The sequence below is a fragment of the Zophobas morio genome, unplaced genomic scaffold, assembly GCF_036711695.1.
Source record: "Zophobas morio isolate AGI-343-1 ecotype UQ-CSIRO unplaced genomic scaffold, CSIRO_AGI_Zmor_V1 ptg000012l, whole genome shotgun sequence".
Taxonomy (NCBI): Eukaryota; Metazoa; Arthropoda; class Insecta; order Coleoptera; family Tenebrionidae; genus Zophobas; species Zophobas morio.
In genome coordinates this window covers 22,739,123-22,760,083 of record NW_026972117.1, presented here as the reverse complement: position 1 = coordinate 22,760,083, position 20,961 = coordinate 22,739,123, and the positions used below count along the sequence as shown (strand labels likewise).

At 32.3% G+C, this 20,961-nt stretch overlaps 1 protein-coding gene across 1 annotated transcript in view; it reads left to right on the top strand.

The window, feature by feature from the left end:
- The first annotated feature begins 2,554 nt into the window (after positions 1 to 2,554).
- Positions 2,555 to 20,961, top strand: part of Shrm (Shroom) — a 332,102-nt gene continuing 313,695 nt past the window's right edge. Inside the window, exon 1 of the mRNA XM_064054813.1 lies at positions 2,555 to 2,794. Coding sequence (XP_063910883.1) covers positions 2,730 to 2,794 — 65 coding nt within the window. The 5' untranslated portion in view covers positions 2,555 to 2,729. The remainder of the gene's footprint in view (positions 2,795 to 20,961) is intronic.

The window sequence follows — 20,961 nt, the reverse complement described above, 5'->3', positions numbered from 1 at the left end:
TTCTTTAAATTACTACAATCTAGGGGCGTTTTAAATTTTGAGTTGGGGACCACAGAGATCTAAAATCTTTTGACTAAACTGGTACACAAAAGAATTGACTGTCCTAGCCTTTTATTTATAATTCACTATAATGTTTCCAGGTAGTGACCTCAATTGTAATGAATTTTTCATTGGTTGTCACACCGAGGAGTGGAACGTTTTTCCAAAATCCATATTTACGTACAAAAATTTACCATTTCAAACATTTTTCAAGTTTCTTATTATGAAAACAAGACTACGTATATTAAGAAAAAAAATGTAAATGTGAGCCCCGCCCACACGCCCAATCTCAATTGTAATGGTTTTGGAGTTTTAACTCTTTTCTTTTCGTATTATAAAACACGCATATGACGCGCACCCGAAATAGGATGTGTAGTTCGAGTTCGACACCGACACTAACACCGACAGTCTGAACTGAGTCTGAACATAGGCATGTAACGCCGCGCTGTATTTTTATACAATATTATTATAATAATTAGATATTTCTATATGATAAATAAATAAAAAAGGTATATTTTATAATAAACAACAATTGACAATACGTGGATATTTACATGAATTAATCCAATTATCATCATTAATCATCATTTTGTCAAAAAATACAAATGCAACATATTTTTGGTTGTTATTATTTTTTACGAGAAAATTAATGACTTCGCCGCGTATACGTTTTTAATTCATATAAATTAACAACGCAGAGTTAAAACTCCATCCGTGCGTCCCTGGGTCGACGCACTCTTTTTTTTATATTTCGTGAGCCGGATTGCCACGTGAAACATATTCTTAAGTAATCGTGTTGTTCAAAGAAAACTTGTGTGTATTAAATAAAAAAGAAAGCCAAAGATTAAGCCCCACCTATAATCGAATTTAATAAATGACATACCCTCTAAGAAAAGAGAGGGTGGGGGGCGGGGCTAGCAACTGCTCAGATAAGACCGAGTTTTGCAAATAACGTATCCTGTGAGAAATTTAATTAAATTATTATAAGAAAACACAATAGAGGCTCCAAAGCTTTTTCAAATTCTTTCCAAACAGGAATACCTAGAACCTCCAGATTGTTTTATGTCAACAAAAAACTGGGTCCCAGAATTAACACAAAAACAGGTCAGGTCAGAATTTTCCAAAAATAAAACACCAAAGTCCCCCGAAATTGTTTTAAATAATTTACAAAAAAATCTCCATGAGCTCCCAAAATAATAATAATAATTTTGATGTTTTGATGTATGGTCTCTCAACAAGAATTTTATTGTTTTCCATTTTATACTTGTAACCCATCTTTTTTAATATTTTGTATAATAAACAGCGAGAACTTATATACTTTAAATTTTGTTTAGGAAATCTTAGTAACTAATATGTCTAAATTGAAATATTCCCCTGACCGTTTACATTCCTGAATTTTTCAACTCAGTTCTGCGCAAAAATAATAATTGTCATAAAATTCGGATTTTTTCTTAACACCATGGGTTTTTGAAGAAACTAGCTCGTGGATATTGACAGAAGCTTGCAAAATACTGCGAACAATTTTTCTCGATATTTAAAATAATGTTTATTGAACATTTTGAACCAAAAATTATCTGAAAGAGCACATCAAAAATTTTTCACAGTTTTTCTTCCAACTGTCGATTAGTCAATTGTGGAGCTAAACTTCTTAATTCATCACAATATTTAGCAAGGGCTAAATTCAGTTTGCGGTCTAATAAATTTCTTGTTTTGCGTGGCATGATGGTTTCAGTTTGACAATTTGCGGAAAAATTGTCCCAGATTTTAAAAATAATCATTGCCAATTGGATCAACAAAAATTACTAACTCGTAGGGTTTTTTGTTATGGCAACTGCAATCAACAAGTGGTGGATTTAAAAAAAAAGAGAAGTACCTGTTGTCACTATATGTGCTGACAAACACATCGGTGATATATTTTGTTAATTTTATGCTTGGATATTTATCTAATTTTAACTTTATTGTGCATTAAATATAACATATTAGATTGTCCTGTTTTTATGGTCTTCCTGTTCAAACAAACAGTTATTATTATGTGCATTTTATCTCGAGAATTAATTTTATATGGATAAATAACTGCAGTGATCTCTTCCGATTCATTTTAGGTTTCCATGCTACAGAATCATTAAAGTCTTTTATTAAATGGTATTATGAGTTAGTAACACCTTCTCAGTCAGTGCGACTCGCTAAATTTATCTTATCTCCAAAGTAATTGTAACTGTTCTGAATACACATTAGTACTCACGCTGCAAAAGTCACTTTTCTTGTTTTTCTTCGCGAGTTTTTTTAGTAAACGAAAAAATGCAATAGTAATTTATCACTTGCTATTATAAGCATACTAATTGCAGCTGAAACCTGTTCCGGTTTATGATCGTCATTCAAGCTGTTAACAGTTCGAAAAAAATCGCCACTTCATTGTACTGCCAGCAAATGGCTTCGTCAAGCGAATAAAAAAAATGCAATAAAGTCCCTTCCTGAGACTATTGAAACCCAAACCGTGCACCGTCATGAGTTCCTTTGGTCGGGTCGAGCAGACCGCAGCAACCCACGTAACACCGCACACGCTGAAGACCTGTGCCTCCGAATCGCGAAAGAAGAATACAAGAAGTTCAGTTAGATTTTTTCTCCCGCGGTAATAATTGTGAACTATTGAACGGTACGCGTTTTAGTGCTGGTGAAAAACCGTCGGCAGCATGAACGGCATGAACGTTGTTAATGTGGAAGACAAAAGCAGAAAGGATAGCATTAAAAGGCAAAGGTGAGTGGTACCCAGTGAACGAATTATTCACGATCGTTGACATAACAGGAATTGTGTTTTTGTTATTTTTTCGATATCGGCCAGGTTAGAATTTTATTGGCTGGATTTTCCTGTTTTGTATCGGTTTTTGATGATACCGTGGTCAGGTTAAAAGGATATGACATAATATCAAGACGCGGTACTCTCATGCCGTGGTACCTCCCACCATGGGCGAAAATCATCAACACAAAAGTGCAATCTGCAGCCGCAGCTGCTCCAGTACAAGCCATTATGTTCCATTAAAAAAAATACGTATTTTTAGGTACCATTTTATTTTTATTTAAATTGACCTAAACTCTCGTTTTGTTAGACTTAGGCGGTACACAATTTTGTTTTAAAATACATCATCGTAGGTCAAGTTTGGATGCTGTTGTGTAGGAAATGAAAGTAAAACATCATCACAATTACTTTTTACGGTCCATCGGTTTGATAAATGTTGACAGTTAACAAAGATTGGTTTTTGCCTTAGAATAAATTTTCTGCCGTGTTTATTAAGCCAATCTGTAGTGAAAAATATTTTCAAGTAGAAATTATTTTCTATGAGAATTGAAATTTGTTATTGCCTTGAAGGGATTCCTGTCTTTGTCTCTTTTTCTCTCTGCTCCTGATCGCTGATCGGACGAAGATATTTTCTCTTTCTACATAAATTATTAATATTGTACTACTGTCATACCATCATTCATTCGCATCAAGATTTTTATGTATGTACTTCAAAGACGAGAAGCATTAACCGTGCTTCCTTGAAGTTATTCAACTGCCTCAACAATAACGAGAAGTTCTCACAGGTTAATGTTCTTTATTTTTTATGTTTTTTCAGATCTCGTGTTACAGTTTGTTTAATTATAAAATTCTAAAGAGGATTAAATTTGTTTGTGGTTAAGTATGTTAAGTGTTATTAAAATACTACTTAAAATTTTATTGGATGTTCAGTATTTTCAACACAAATATTAAAATATCAAAAAAACAAAAAAGTATTTAATATGCAATCTGGAACTAAAAAAAATCATTCTATATCATTTAATAATAACAATAACTGAACTTTTTGTCTCCACTTGTATTAATTTGTAGAACTAAGTTTTTCTTTCTTGGTAATGATATGATTATAATATTTACCTGAAAGTGTATATTAATTATTTTTTTATATCTCCATTGTAAAGTGAATATATGCTTTATTACAATTAATGACTGCCGACAAAGTAGTTACTTACGTAAGTAAACAGTGCGCGGAAGTGGTAATTCAGAGCATGAGAATGATGGAGCTCGAGTCGTGTTAAAAAGATTTTCAAAACAAAGACGTTTTATGAACAAATTGTACGCAAAATATTTATTTTTTTTGTATTTCGCTTCATATTTTTTGCTTTGAAATAAAATCTACATGAAAAGTACGTTAGCTGCATTTGTTAGAGTAACACGTCGTCGGGCACCAGTTTTTATATGCTCCGATGAGCAATGTTAAAGTAAAGGTTGAAATAAAAAAGTTACATTTTTAATAGTTGTAGAATGTATGATTAAGCTACAATGACTCACTGTCAATATACCACGTGTTTCTTTTATTTCATACAACCCCCGTAATTTTTTTATTTTAAAAATAAACATAGTTCTTTGACCAAATTTGTATAATTTTAAAAGATCACCTATGTGAATAAATGACATTAGTATCAATTTTTCAAGCTACTAGATTGTCATCAATTAATATGAATTTTTCGTGTATTTTATTTAATAACTTTTCAAGCATTGATTTTAGAAATATTGGTTGCTTTTGATATTTAGAAAAAATCAGTCTTTCTATTTATGAAAAAATATACCTATAGTGTTTCATAAAAAAAATCGTCCAAAGAAATTTAGACAGTACTTCCCTCACTGTCGGAAACATGACGACGGCATGCCTATTAAGTTTTTTGTCTCATTACGTTTTTGTAGCGGACCATTTTAAAAAATTTTTGCGATGACGTCATCAACATTTTTGCAAGGACACGTACATCAGTTTAGATAGAGAAATATTTTTAATAATTTTCAGGTGTCGGTCTCGCTGAAAATAAAACTATTTCTGTAAATTATTAAAAATGATGCACAATTGGAAATTTGGCGTTTCCGGGCTAGACTACCGTGTGTGATGTTCGACGTCCCGCATGCTGTTGAATGCGCCAAGGTCATCAAAAAAGGTTATGAGTGCAAAAAAATTATTTACAGTACATGATCAACGGGAATACGTTTCATCGGAAGAATGCCACGTAGACATTTGTTTGATTTGAATGAGTTTATCACCCCAAAACAGATGACTAAAATTATTCATAAGCCTCCATTGAACAAAATATTAATGTTATTATTATAATTCTTATCTTATCATTATTTTATTGTTATAAAGACGAGCGTATTCTCACATTTTCCAGAAAATGGAGTGGCTCGTTCTTAATTTGATCAATAATAAATTGACTGATTCATTAATTTTTTTCAGACACCTCTTTAACCAAATCAAAAAAATATGATTGCAATGATTAAAAGTCTGTTCATATTTGCGAAAGGATTTCTTCAGCAATTTTTTGGGGTTGGTAAACAGATATGTTTTCATTAACAAGTTACCATGCTTACAATAACTTCAAAACGTCGAGATTTCAAAGTATTCAGTTTTGCAATTCTTTATTTAATCAATAAAATAAATTGATTCAGTCATTAATTTTTTTCACTCACCCCTTATAAGCAATTCTAAAAAATATGAATGGAATGATAAATTACAAGTACAGACTCATCATACTTTCTACATTTTAGATAGGATTTATTCGGCAAACTTTTCAGGTGAAGTGATCAATTTTTGTAGGGGACAAGTAAATACATTTTGAATAAAAACTTGTCATGCTTATCATAACTGTAAACAATCTGCAAGATTTCAAAGCATTCGGTTTTGCAGATTCCAAATTAAAAGTCAAAATGTTGTTTCCTAATTTTGATTTTTTTTTTCCAAAAACTCTGAACGTTTCGGGTAAAATCTCAATACGGAGTCATAAACTACAGGTGTAAGACTATGCTATTTGATACAATTTAAAATCCATTTACTATGTACATTTTTAAAGTGACGTCATCACCAGTAGGCGGAAATTTATCTTACGGATGCAATTCCCCAGTTGAAGCAAGGTGTGTTTTACGGCGAGTAGCGGGGACGCTTTGATCTGGTCCACAAGGTCGTAGCCAGTGCGTCGCTGGGAGTGTTTACAGCTTGTTAAAAAACTACTTCTATATTACTATATTACTTAAAAAAATAATACTTGATGCCCTTTTTAATTTTTCAAACACAGAACCACAGATTTGTGATCTTGAAATGTTATATTATGTTGATATAGTCCAAAATAAAAATATATTTGTAATCAAAGTATGGCCGCGACAGCACTGGATCTAGCGTATGAAACAAAATTCCGCCCGTTGGTCATCAGATTAATGGTGGGGATGATTAGACAAATTTTGGTTAGCGTTTTACCATCTACCTGATATACTTAATATAAATACAAAATTTGACAACAATCGGCCCAGTACTTTCGGAGATTATCTGTCAATAAAAATCCGGGACGGCAGACGGACAGACAGACGGAAATGGGAGACCTATTTCTTCGTCCTCTAGGGGTCCTGATAGGTCGAGAAAATGCAAAAGTAGGGAGTCGGCCGACGGGCTCGATTACAATACTTCCTTTGCTTACGCTCGGGAAGTAATACAGGTGACGTCATTTCCGGTTCTACCGGAAGTGATAATAAAAATGTGAGGTCGCCATCACATAAACCTTTTAAAATGATACATTAGCCTAAAGAACTACAGGTTTATCTTTAAGAATAAAAAAGTTACAGGGGTTGCATCAAATAAAAGAAACACTCTCTATATAAATAAATAAATTTTGCAACCTTCTTGGTGTGTCACATTCTGAAAATAATAATTACAAAACGTCAGGGAAGACACAACATTTTTCTTAATAAATAACACTTAAATTTTAATAAAATAATAAACTCCTATACTTGTGATTTATGAATTCGCCTTGATTTTTGGCTATAACTACTTTACAAAAGTGTTTCTGCAATATTTGTCACGTAACGAGTATTTCTCACACGCATAAAACAAGTAGGTCGTAGGCGTTGAATTTGAGCAAGGTGAGCTCTACGCGTGCGGATTTGGATAACATCCTTGTTGACATTGAATTTCTTCGAATGTTTGACTTCAGGTGGGAGGGAAGTTCTGTCTAAATAACTTTAGAACATTTTTTTATTTTTTACTAATACCATGTATACGGTTTCTGTTTATTTCCCGAGTTTAAGCTAAAGAAATGTTTTCTTGACGTTTTATGACCTCTATAGTACGAAAAAATAGGCCTCCTTTTTCCGTCTGTGTGTCGTCTGATATGTAACAACCTATTACAATAATATACCAACATTCGATAGTTAGAACGTTCTGCTAAGGTCGCGGGTTCAGTCACCTTGGATGCCTTTTTTTCTTACACTGTTACTGGTGTTTTCTATATTAGCGTAAGCTACTTTCATGTTTTTTTAACTTTTAGAGTTTGAAAATATAGGTCTCCTGTTTTCGTCTGTCCGTCGTCAGTGTCGATTTTAATTAATCCGATAATCTCCGAAACTACCTCACTGATTGTTGTCAAATTTTATATGTATATTAGGAATATCGTGTAAATGGTAAAAAGCTAACCAATATATGTCTAATCATCCCTCAACAATATGACTTGTAGTTCATGAATACGTCTCTATTTACTTAAAAATAATAATAATAAACAAACTTTTTTGTTTTTTTTGTAGAATTTTTCGCTGTTGTTTTTTGTGATAACAACTTTAATTAAACCTTTTCAAGATACTAAATCAAGATTTACATAAAAATATTTTTCTCAGTTTACACTTCCAACCGAGGATGAAAATGTTCTTTTCAAATGTTGATCGTAATGTGGTGGCAACTGACTAAAAGTGCTACACACTTTAGATAAAATAAATTAGCATTTAATTGTTGTAGATATTGCGTGTCGTAAAAATTAAAAAAAAATGGTCTAAAGAGTTTAGACAGTACTTCCCTCGCTGTCGGAAACTTGACGACTGCATGCCTATTGTGTTTTTTTTCTCATTACATTTTTGTAGTGGGAATTTAAAAAAAAATTACGATGACGTTATCAACATTTTTGCAAGGACACGTATATCAGTTGGGATAGATCTAGTGTAATACTAAGAATAAAATTATTATATTCTCAAATTTTCGGGAAAATGAATTGGGTCGTTTTGAATATTGATTTGTAATAATCAATAAAATAACGAAACAATTTACTCACGTATACGTATCAGAGGCAACTGAAAATCGTGTATGTATAAACATTCTTAATTTAAGATGACAGGCGTAACAGCATACGTGAGAGTCAAACAGAGAAACTGTAAACAAAACAACCATCGGTTTTATTGCTTCGACTTCCGCTTATTATATAAAACATTGGGTTTTATTTTAATTCTTGATGGTGAAATTCACAATTGGTTGATTATAAACATGTCTATTTCACATTCGCGGAACCAAGTGAGCGCATAAAACAAATGCAGGTCTGTAATGTTAAAGTCGATGTAATAAGCGTGCTACCCTTATGTTTCAACCGAGTTTTTCCTTTAACAAATTTTGTGTCTACCAAATTGGGTTGGTTGGGGTGTAATACTAATAATAAGTGTTGCCTTTAATTTAATCAATAAAATAAATTGACTTCATTAATTTTTTTGAACCACCTCTTAAGAAAATCTAAAAAATATGAATGGAATGATAAATCACAAGTACAAACTCATCATATTTTTTGCATTTTAGATAGGATTTATTCAGCAAAATTTAAGGGTGACGTCATCAATTTTTTTAGGAGGGATGAACAAATACATTTTGAACAAAAGTTTACTATGCTTATAATAACTTTAAAATATTCCCAAGATTTCAAAGCATTCGGTTTTGTAATTCCTGATTAAATCGATAAAATAAATTCACGCCTTCATTAATTTTTTTGAGTCACCCTGCATATGCAAATCCAAAAATATGAATGGAATGATAAATCACAAGTACAGACTCATCATATTTTGTACATTTTAGATACGATTTATTCAGCAAACTTTTGAGCTGACGTCATCAGTTTTTTGTAGAAGATAACCAAATATATTTTGACTAAAAATTTATTATGCTCTTTATAACCTTAAAACATCTGCAAGATTTCAAAGCATTCGGTTTTGTAGTTCCTGATTAAATCAATAAAATAAATTTACGCATTCATTAATTTTTTTGAGTCACTCTGTATATGCAAATCGAAAAAATTTGAATGGAATGATAAATCACAAGAAGAGACTCACCATATTTTGTACATTTTAGATAGGATTTATTCAGCAAAATTTTGTGGTGACGTCATAAATTTTTTAGGGGGGACGACCAAATACGTTTTGATCAAAAATTTACCATGCTTATGATAATTTTAAAATATCTTCAAGATTTCGAAGCATTCGGTTTTGTAGTTCCTGAGTAAATCAGTAAAATAAATTTACGCTTTCATTTATTTTCTTGAATCACCCTGTATATGCAAATCCAAAAAATATGAATGGAGTGATAGATCACAAGTACAGACTGATCATATTTTGTACATTTTAGATATGATTTATTCGGCAAATTTTCGAGCTGACGTCATCAAGTTTTTGGAGGGGATAAGCAAATATATTTTGACTAAACATTTATTATGCTCTTTATAACCTTAAAACATCTGCAAGATGTCAGACCATTCCGTTTTGTAGTTCCTGATTAAATCAATAAAATATATTTACGCATTCATTAATTTTTTTGAGTCACTCTGTATATGCAAATCCAAAAAATATGAATGGAGTGATAAATGACAAGTACAGGTTCATCATATTTTGTACATTTTAGATATGATTTATTCGGCAAACTTTCGAGCTGACGTCATCAAGTTTTTGGAGGGGATAAGCAAATATATTTTGACTAAACATTTATTATGCTCTTTATGACCTTAAAACATCTGCAAGTTTTCAGAGCATTCGGTTTTGTAGTTCCTGATTAAATCAATAAAATATATTTACGCATTCATTAATTTTTTTGAGTCACCCTGTATATGCAAATCCAAAAAATATGAATGGAGTGATAGATCACAAGTACAGACTCATCATATTTTGTACATTTTAGATATGATTTATTCCACAAACTTTTGAGCTGACGTCATCAAGTTTTTGGAGGGGATAAGCAAATATTTTTTGATTAAAGATTTATGATGCTCTTTATAGCCTTAAAACATCTGCAACATTTCAAAGCATTCTGGTTAGCAGATTAAAAATTAAATTTCAAAATGTTGTTTTATAATTTTGATTTTTTTTCCAAAAATCTGGACGTTTCGGGTGAAAAGTCGATTCAGAGTTGTAAACTACATGTGTAGGACTATGTTATTTTATACAATTGAAAACCCATTTACTATGTACAATTTTGAAGTGACGTCATCGCATTAGTGGTGGGGATGATTAGACAAATTTTGGTTAGCGTTTTACCATCTACATGATATTCTTAATATAAGTACAAAATTTCACAACAATCGGTCGAGTACTTTCGGAGATTATCTGTCTAATAAAAATCCGGGACGGCAGACGGACAGACGGACGGACAGACGGACAGACAGACGGAAATGGGAGACCTATTTCTTCGTCTTCTAGGAGTCATGAAAGATCGAGAAAACGTAAAAGTAGAGAGTCGGCCGACGGACTCGATTACAATACTTCCTTTGCTTACGCTCGGGAATTAAAAAACAATATAACAGGATGCATCTGAAATCGCTGCATCAAGAAAGAGGCACGATTAATAATTTCCGATACTTGTGTAAATGTCCCGTATTAACATGCATAATTTAAAAGGATAGGAATTTCTGTAGCATTCAGCGTAAGCTATAAATCGAAAATGGTTTTCCGTATTGACAGGGTATAAAAAAGTTCACATGAAAATGGGTGTTACAAATTGTGACTAGCAGCGTGCAATGGATACCATTGACTTGTAATGGGTTAGCCATTAGTTCCATTTCTGCGTTTAAAGCACTTAAATCGAGTGGAACATTGTAATGATCAAAATTTTTATTTGAAGTTGAATTATGCGTGTATGAATTTGATAAAACTGATGTAATTTTCTGTGAAATACCTTTGTCAGTGCAATTGGTTCTTATTGTTTTAGACGAGCTGATACAGTCTTGCTTTCCAAAAACAACGGTTTCCTGAATATAATTTTTCAACGAAGTAGGATTTGTTTGACTGTACTTCAGGTGCAATGGAAGTTCTGTCTAATAACATAAGACTTTGTTGTTAAAGTAGACCTATATAATACTGAACTTTATAATACTATTAATTTATGTGATAATGTTCTCTTCCATGATGTATATTTTTAACTCATTTAATTGGTCCACAGTCCTGAAGATAAGTTAAAAAACTATTAATTTATTAAGATAGATAACTGTAAAATTTAATGGATTGACACATATTTAGATATTTTAATAAATAATAAAAAGTAAAGAATGCAAATGTCAATCAACTGTTTAGCATATGTAGGCGTATATTTGTGACTCACTTAATTTTTCAACCACAGTGACTTAAATATTGCCTGGTTCTTTGAATAAACTATAGTAATGTACTTAAAATGGCAAAAGTCATCCAAATGTCGACAACACGCACTGTTGAATGGAAGGAAACAAAAAACAACTTATGTCGTAGTTTCTCATGTCCCAAAAGTGACAAAAGGATCAGTTTTTACTTTGAGTCGCCTTAACTTTAGAACGAAGATTACATTTAAATTTATTGTGTTGTTAAACTGACTTTATTATAATTCACCTAATTATAAAAAATCCTTGGAAAAATGCAGCTTTAAGATAACATACTAATCTCAAAGTGTCTGATTTTAGTGCCGCCAAAAAACGTACAATGCGCAAAAAATAGCACAAAGAGATATGATTTATTGTATGGTAAATTACTACGGCCACGTGACTAGCGATGACCGTGGTGTCACTAGATAAAATAAAAAAAATTGAAGTTAGAATAAATGTATAACGGAATTTTTGTACACAATCGTACAATTAATTGTACAATGTAGCGATAAATTAAAACGCAGAATTATGGTAATTAAATTACAGGTAGGGGTAATGACAAAGCACATAGGCACCTTTATAGGACTAGTCAGGGCATGGGAAATAGTACTTGCCGTGATAGCTTTTTCAGGTATCCAATTTTATTTTCTTAATGGAGTATACATTCACTCAATTATTCACATTGAATTTTTGGAGGCAGAAGAGTAAGACAAGTACCTAGATTACTTGCTAACTTTTGGAGAACTATAATTTTAAATGTTGCCCCTCTTTTCTGATTTACAACGCCTTAATGACTTTTAAAGAGTAAAAAATTAAATTTGGTAAAAATTCAAATTTGAGATTCATCAAAAAATTTTTAGACATGTAAGAAGCTGAAGAATTTTGATTTTTTTCAGTTTAAAATACTTCAGCGTTATTTAGGAAAATAGTGTTTTCTCACTGATGATTTTTATGACCTAGCAATTTTTTCTACCAAAATCGATTTTACGTAGAGAATTGACCCTTAAAATTTGGTTCTGGTGCATAACATAATGAACAATAGCATTTAAATTCATAATCGTGGAAAATGAGGAAAGATTGGATTGTTTATTTTATGGGTAATACTATTAAAGTAATGACAATATTTTGTGATAACTAGGTACAAAAATCCTGCTGAAATAAGTTGTGGTGTATTACTGGCTGCCTAATATATCATCTCATCACTGAGGCAACATAGTTGTGTAGTTTAAATTGTGCTATTTTATTAGCTATATTTAGAACAGAAAATGACAAAGCGGCTATTTAAACTACACTTATGCACTAATTACTTTAAATAGATACTTCATTTAATTGTTCGTCACAAAATCGGTTAACATGTTTTAATTAAGGACACAAGTTGTTAAAATACACACCTGATTAAGAAAATTGGTCCAAAGTTATTTCGACGGAACTTCCCTCGCACCAAAAGTACAATGAAACATATCCAGCATTTTCGATTTTTTTTTCATCAATATTTTTGCAATGACGCTTATATGAAATTGGATTGGTGCAGTATACTTAGTACTTGACTGATTGTAGCAAATTATATACCCCTTAAGAAAATAGAGGGGGGTGGGCGGGACTATTAGTACTTGTTAAGATAAAATTGATTTTGGTAAATGACTGAACAATATTAAGAGTAATCACTGTAATGAAGAGGGGGTGGATGGGCGGGGCTATTGCTTACTTATAAAAGATTCTGTGTGAAAAAGTTAAACTTGGCCCCGCCCACCCACCTGTTCTCTTATTTTTTCTTCATAAATAAGAAATAAATGTTATAGCAAAGAAGTAGTATAACAAAAAAATTACGATCAAGGCTTTTTTTAACAGCCCACGTTCTATTAGTTCCCATTCTCACTTTACCAAAGAACATATAATTCACCCCGCCCACCCACCCCGCCTCTAGTCCGAATGAAAGGTGGAGCCCATTTGAAGAGAGATAAAATCGTTAGAATGAGAACAGCGTGTGTGGGCGGGGCTAGTACTTGTTAAGATAAGACTGATTTTGGTAAATGACATATCTTCTAAGAAAAAAAGGGTTGGTGGGCGGAGCTAAAACTTGCTAAGCTAGGGCTGAACAATATTAAGAGTAGCCCATTTGAAGAGAGATAAAATCGTTAGAATGAGAACAGCGTGTGTGGGCGGGGCTAGTACTTGTTAAGATAAGACTGATTTTGGTAAATGACATATCTTCCAAGAAAAAAAGAGTTGGTGGGCGGAGCTAAAACTTGCTAAGCTAGGGCTGAACAATATTAAGAGTAGTCACTGGAACGCAGAAGGGGTAGGTGGGCGAGACTACTGCTGCACATAAAACCAGAAAAAGGCTAAATTTAGCCCCGGCCACCTTTTTTCCCCATTTCACTGACTTATTTTTGTAGTGTAAAATGGAAATTGAAAAATAACAATATTGTATTCCCAAAATCTTCTGGGAAATTACTCCATTTTCGTTCCTGATTTTAATCAATAAAATAAATTGACTCAGTCATTAATTTTTTTGAGTCAACCTACATAAGCAAATCTAAAAAAATAACGCAGTGATAAAGCATTCCGTTTTACAGTTCCTGATTAAATCAATAAAATAAATTCATGCATTCATTAATTTTTTGAGTCACCCTGTATAAGCAAATGCAAAAAATATGAATGAAATGATATATTACAGGTATAGACTGATCATATTTTGAACATTTTTAAATAGGATTTATTTGGCAATTTTTTGGAGGGGACAAGCAAAATTATTTTTATTACAAATTTACCATTCTTTGTCATAACTTTAAAACATTTGCAAAATTTCAAAGCATTCGGTTTTGCAGATTCAAAATTAAATTGCAAAATGTTTTAAAATTTTGATTTTTTTTTCCAAAAATCTAAACTCAACACGGTGTCATAAACTACATGCGTAGGACTCTGCTATTTTACACAATTTAAAATCCATTTACTATGTAAATTTTTGACGTGACGTCATCACATTATTGGTGGGGATGACTAGACAAATTTTGGTTAGTGTTTTACCATCTACATGTTATTCGTAATATAAATACAAAATTTGACAAAAATCGGCTCAGTACTTTCGGAGATTATCTGCATAATAAAATCCGGGACGGCAGACAAACGGACAGACGGACAGACAGACAATTAGACAGACAAACGGAAACGGGGGACCTATTTCTTCGTACTGTAGGGATAATGAATTTTGACAAAACGTAAAAGTAGAGAGTCGGTCGACGGACTCGATTACAATACTTCCTTCCCTCACGCTCGGGAAGTAAAAATACAAATATCCGCAGATTTACACATTACTTCGACTCTTAGTTTAAACTTATTAACAGTTTTCTAAAACTGCAGTACAAAGAAAAAATAATTAAACATATTAAATGTATAACGCTTAATAGTAATAATAATAATAATAATAATAATAGAGGTCTTATTGCATTACTAAACTTTTGCAAACGTCAAAAGCACTATGATAACAGGTGTCTAATTAAAAATCTGATATTCCAACCACTTTTACAATAGTTTACACTTGAAACTAAAGATTACTCATTTGATAGTGTCTTACACATATGTATAGGGTGTTAATAAATTATTTACATCTAGTGGGCTATGAAATTCATTTATTAATGTGCCGCTTCATTTCACTTTTTGGTAAATTAATTAATTTTTCAAGTAGTTCTCAAACTTTGAATTAAATTTTATTAACTATTAACGTTTATTTTTTTAAATTACCAAAGATACGAAAAATGTGGACTCTAGAAGAAGATAAACTTATTATCGAAGCGTATTTTCGGTCTGGACAAGAGAACGATGTTGTCGCCAAAAAACTATATTTCTTGAAAGCAGCAAATTTTCTTGTCAAGTCGTGCTCACGGCCTTCTGGATGTAAATCGGGTATTAACACCCTGTAGTAATGGACTATAATGAGCAAAATAATTCGCGATCTCAGTTGGCCGTGTTTCAAAAAACGTATGTCGGTGCCTTTTAAACTCTTAACCAATTTCTGTCTGGCTGTCAAAAATTTGAATATAAACGCCACAACAAGAGAATGATTTTTTTACACAATCGTATCAATTAAGTATACTCAACTTTTTTTTTTCAAACTTACTGCGAACACGAATTTTGTTGCTCACGCGTTAGAAATTTACAGTACTACATGTTTCTTTGTTTATGGAGTGACAATGTATCCACAATTTTTACAATTGTTTGTATATGATGTCTCAAAATAATTAGGGAATGGACAATGTGAAGAATTTATGAATTGATTCCTTCTAAAAATTTGGTGACGTCATCGTAAAATTTTGTGAAGTATGTATTATTTGAAATGATATATAATTTGAGGTGAGAAGAATAACATGTTTCTATACGCATATTTGTTTCATAGAATGGATTTTAAAAAGTTGCTTATGCAGGATAAAAAAATATAATACCGAGTGTTGAAAAAGTAGCCTAAGTCCGCAGTTGTCTTATTTTTTCGAATACAGCATTGTGTGATTGAAAAATTAATGTTTCACAGTCATTTGTTTTCATGTACAATATTCAACTTTTTTTTAATGACACCCTATACATTTTTTACTAATTTATTTTGTTAAAAAGTTGTGGTAAAAATTAATATAATAGTTGTGTCAAATTGGGTACGATGAATTATTGACATAATTATTTGCGTGTACAAATCTAGTTACCTCACGTCATAATTTATCTTAGCAAGTTTGACCACTTTTGTAACTTTTGTTAATGTTTTAATTTGAAAATTAAATTTCTTCTACATGAAAATTATAATTAAATAAAAATGTTACTGCAAGTATTAAATTATTAATTTATTACTGTTTGAAAATATTCCAGTATGATACTACAGAAACAAATAGACATCAAATATTATTTTTTCAAATCAGGTCATAGTGTATTTAAAACGACCTAGCACAATGTTTTATTAGAAAAAGTAAGGCAGCCACGGGACTCGGCTTTTTTTAACCATATGGTATATGAACCGATATATTTTACTGATTAAATCAAAAATGGTTTACTTATTTTTGCCGAAATTGTATATACAGTAGTACTGTTGTTATTAGTGTTGGCACTATAAGTAGAAAAAATGATATATCCCCACTAAAAAGTTGATGACGTCAGGACAAAATTTATTAATAAAATCTTATTTGAAACATATTGAACTCAGTATGTATCGTTTTTTAAATTTTATTATGTGTCTAGGAAACTGGACTGTTTAGAGATTGTCTATCCGGGGCGAAATATCTAAATGACTCTAGACCGTTTTTTTATTTCAGTAACAAAAAAAAAGAAACGTAAACAACGGTAAACTGAAAAAGAAACTGCTAGTAAAATTTCCATTTTTAATTTTAAACTGTGCTATTCCCTAGCAATTTTATCCAGACGAATGAACTAGAACTACTGTTGGCATTCTCTTGTGTAGAGTTAGTTGTTACAGAGTGGCCAGCAATACATACGAACGTCCTTGGCCACTGTTACTATTCAAATGTCACCACAGCAGACGTGCGAGACAAAATAAAGAGGCTATAAAGTCAATATGAGAAAAATGTTATTTATTATCCAGACGCGCGTGTTGCAATAAAAGAAAATATTTCTGTTAACCGGTGTGCCGTATTTTTTGTTCTTAAGATTTCAAGTGTCGGAACAGCGAAGTCTTTTTACATAACCATAACTAGAACAATATGATCTTATAAAATATTTGAACAAGAACAATCACGGACAGCGTGACTCCATGTCAGTGGAGTTGCCATCGCGGCAGAGAAAGAATCGTAACTAATGAAAGAAAAATTTGTGGTATGCCGTTCATAATAGACGTTGTGGTATTTTCAGCGAAAGCATTGCAAGAAAAATGCCCACGTTCAATATTGTTCTTTTATAACATGTATGGTATTTGACACCAGCTGACGGTCGTTACTTTTATGACCCATCTCAAATTAATCTGAGCGCATTGCGACCTTGCATACCTAAAAATGGCAGATAGGTATTTTTTCGGTTTGATAATGACTTCGGGCTGAATTAGCAATACAAGCGGACCATTTATTGCTTTTTATGCAATAACACGAGCAATAAACTAATAGAAAATATGAAAACAGATTACCTCCCGGTCGTCGCTCAGTACTAAGGTAATCATTAGGTAATCATTAAGGAGTAAGTGCTTAAATGGCTGTTGAACGAGAAAAATAGATAAGATGCATGTGTGTCTTAAATAATTATTAATGCTTGGACGGTCGCGAATATAAATAAAATCAACCATTAAACATCCCAGAGACGGCTTTTGGATTATGTTTGTAGGAGAAAAGAGTTATTTTCTTGAATTAATTTAAATCTTCTAATGCAAGAGTCTAATGATCCATGCATATTAAAATGTTTCGCATTCCCGATGGATGCTCATTTATTACTTGGCGAAGAATTTCAAATCACGACAAGTGTGTACAGTAAGTATAAATAGTGACAAGACATACGATCAAAGCAGCCAATACTCGGTGAAGAGAGCGCGGTCAGCCGATGGCAAATAATTTGCAACAAAGTACAGTAATATCTTCTTTCCGAAGCAAACCCTACAAGAACATGTTGTCGTTTTATTTTGGAACGAAACAATAAACATGACAATGGTGCAAGGTCGTCCATATTTCTGCGGTCATTTTTACGGCAACTTGGCGAGTCTATAAAAATCAAAGGATATAACTGACATATATCCGTTCAATTGTGGACTTTGATAGAAACCCTCTGACTGATAATTGATAATTAGAATTCTTCTGGAAATATATAGACCCTGCATGTGCGACGTTAACGAACTAGATTGTCTTGAACAACACAAGAATCGCAGTATTAAATATAATTGTTTAACAAAAAATTAATCAGTGGTGCAGTGGTTATTTAAACTTGATCATTTTTATCTTATGTACACTGTATACACTGTATGGACATCATTATGTGCTAATTTTCAAGCGATTTTTTATTTCATCATTATTACATACTTATAATTTCTGTCAGAAAGGATACAATGGGACTAATTAGAAAGGTCTTTAGGACTATATTATAATGCAAATCCTTCAGTGATTCAACTGTGAAAAGATAGATGAGAACAATTTTAAAACACAATGAAGCAAAATTGTTCAGTAACGGTTTACGGCCAAATATTAGGAGCTGAAACATACAGCAGCAGTGTTGAAATCCCAGTGTGGTCTTATAAGCGAAATCCTCCCAGGCCAGGCTTAATATCAACCACAGCATCGGTAGCTTGTCATGAGACGTATTTTATACGTTTATTTTTCCTATCTGTAAGACCAAAGTCTACGCTTAGTGTTGATTATTTTCTCATGTTTTAAACTTCATAAAAATTGGTTTTCTGCACCTGTGTTTGATACACATCAAAACATTGCTTTTTGAAATTATTTAAAACTATAACTTTTTAAATATTGCCTTAGTTAGTGACAACAAAATCTCTCAGAAAAAAGTTGTAAGAAAAACTATGAAAAATTGGCCAAAAATTAGAAAATTTAATTTTGCGAATTTTATTTTTTTATAGTAAACCCTACAAGTTAAATAAAAATATGTGTGGATTGTTGAAGTACAGGTAAGGAACCACGCTATGAGTATGTTTGAAGTGAATTTTATTTTCAAAATGTGGGGAAAATAGGGTGAAGCATTCTTCATTTTATCAATAAAAGAACTGGAGGTGCTAGACATCGAACTCGGGGTATATCATATGCAAAGCGAACGTTCTGTTACTGAGACACACCTAGGTTTCACATTGTTTCGTAGAATGTTTTTAAAGGTTTACTATTACAAGGAAGTAATAGACCAGAAATACACGAGTATGTTATTTTATAAATTTTAAATATGATTTATTATGCAAAATTTCGAGGTGACGTCATGAAATTGTCATCTCCACCGACATACCATCACCTCAGAAAAATTTTGTTTAGAATTTTATCACCTAAATGCAAAATTTACTTACTTATACTTATTTATTGTTCCTATCGTTTGCTTCTAATTTCGCTTGAATCCAGTTCATGCTTTTCCTCCTTAGTATGTCATTTAATTATTTCATGATTCCACGTCTTTCTGGTTCGTCTTTCCTTCTCTTTTCTCCTGTCACCATTCCTTATATCACTTTCACTGTCTTATTTTCACTTTTAGATTTTTTTTATTCACCCCCGCAATTTTTTTTAAGATCTTCATTTCACAGGCCGTAATTTTACTTTTGAGCAATGATTCACTTCTACAAAAGAGCGTTGACACTAAAACCGCCTCACATACCTTTACTTTAAAGAACTGGTAATATATTGTTTTGTATATCTCTGTAGTTCTGTTAATTGCGTTCATTACTTCCTCTCTGAATTTTCCTTTTGTTTCTGTTATTGCTCCTAGATATCTCATTTTTTCTACTTCTCTTACTTTCTCCCGCTTCGTCTTCACCTTTTCATTTGCTGTTGACATTATTTCTGACTTTCCTGTCTTTATTCTTAGGTTATATTTTTCTAGTTCTTCTGACCATCTTTCTATTTTTTGTTTTAATTCCCTTAAATCGTCCACGTAAAGTGGTTTACTCATTTCTACCGGTCTTAGTTTTCCGTAGTCAAAGTAGACCCCTTTCTTCGTTTCATTTATTGTTTCATTATTATGTGACATTTTCCGTTGTTTTCTTCTTTATTCTCACTATGTTTTCTGTTGTTTCGTATGGGGTACTTATTTATTTTTATTAGTTTTCTATTTATGCCCCTCTTTCGTAGAACCTCCAAGATTTTACTTATTGATAATTTGCCAAATCTGTTCTTTAAATCTATCCTATATGTAGATCTTATTATTAGAAGCCATTATTTTCTTCGACATGTATTTGTCTTATATAGATCTACCTGCTTGGTGCCACAGTTGTACTTGTTTTTTCTATTAGTCTTGCTTCAATATGCGGTCTCTCATATGGTTTTAATTAGTAGTGATATTTCCCTTCTTATACATACTCCAACTTTCTCTTCAGAATTGCTAATAGAAATATCGAAATTTTAGGAATTTTTAAAAAATTTAATTATTTCGAAAATGTGGCTCCGCGACCATAAACGCGGTATCTGGAAAATGGCCAACATATACTCAGAAAATACTTGTCCCGCCCAACCACCCTCTCTTCTCTTACAGCGTATGTCATTTGCCAAAATCAGTTAAGTCTTAGCAGCTACTAATACCGCCCACCCACCCTCTCTTTTTTTGGAGGGTAAGTCATTTGCCAAAGTCGATCTTAGATTAACAGGTACTAACCCCGCCCACCCGCTTTCTATTTTCTTAGAAGGATCTCATTTGCCAAAATCAGTCTTATCTTACCAGGTACTAGCCCCTCCCACCCATTCTCTTTTTTCTTGGAAGGTGTCTCTTTAGCTAAAATCAGCATTATCTTAGCAGCTACTAGTTAGGATAAGACTGATTTTGGTAAATGACGTACCCTCTAAGAAAAGACAGGGTGGGTGGGCGGGGCTAGAACCTGCTAGGATCAGACTGATTTTGGTAAAT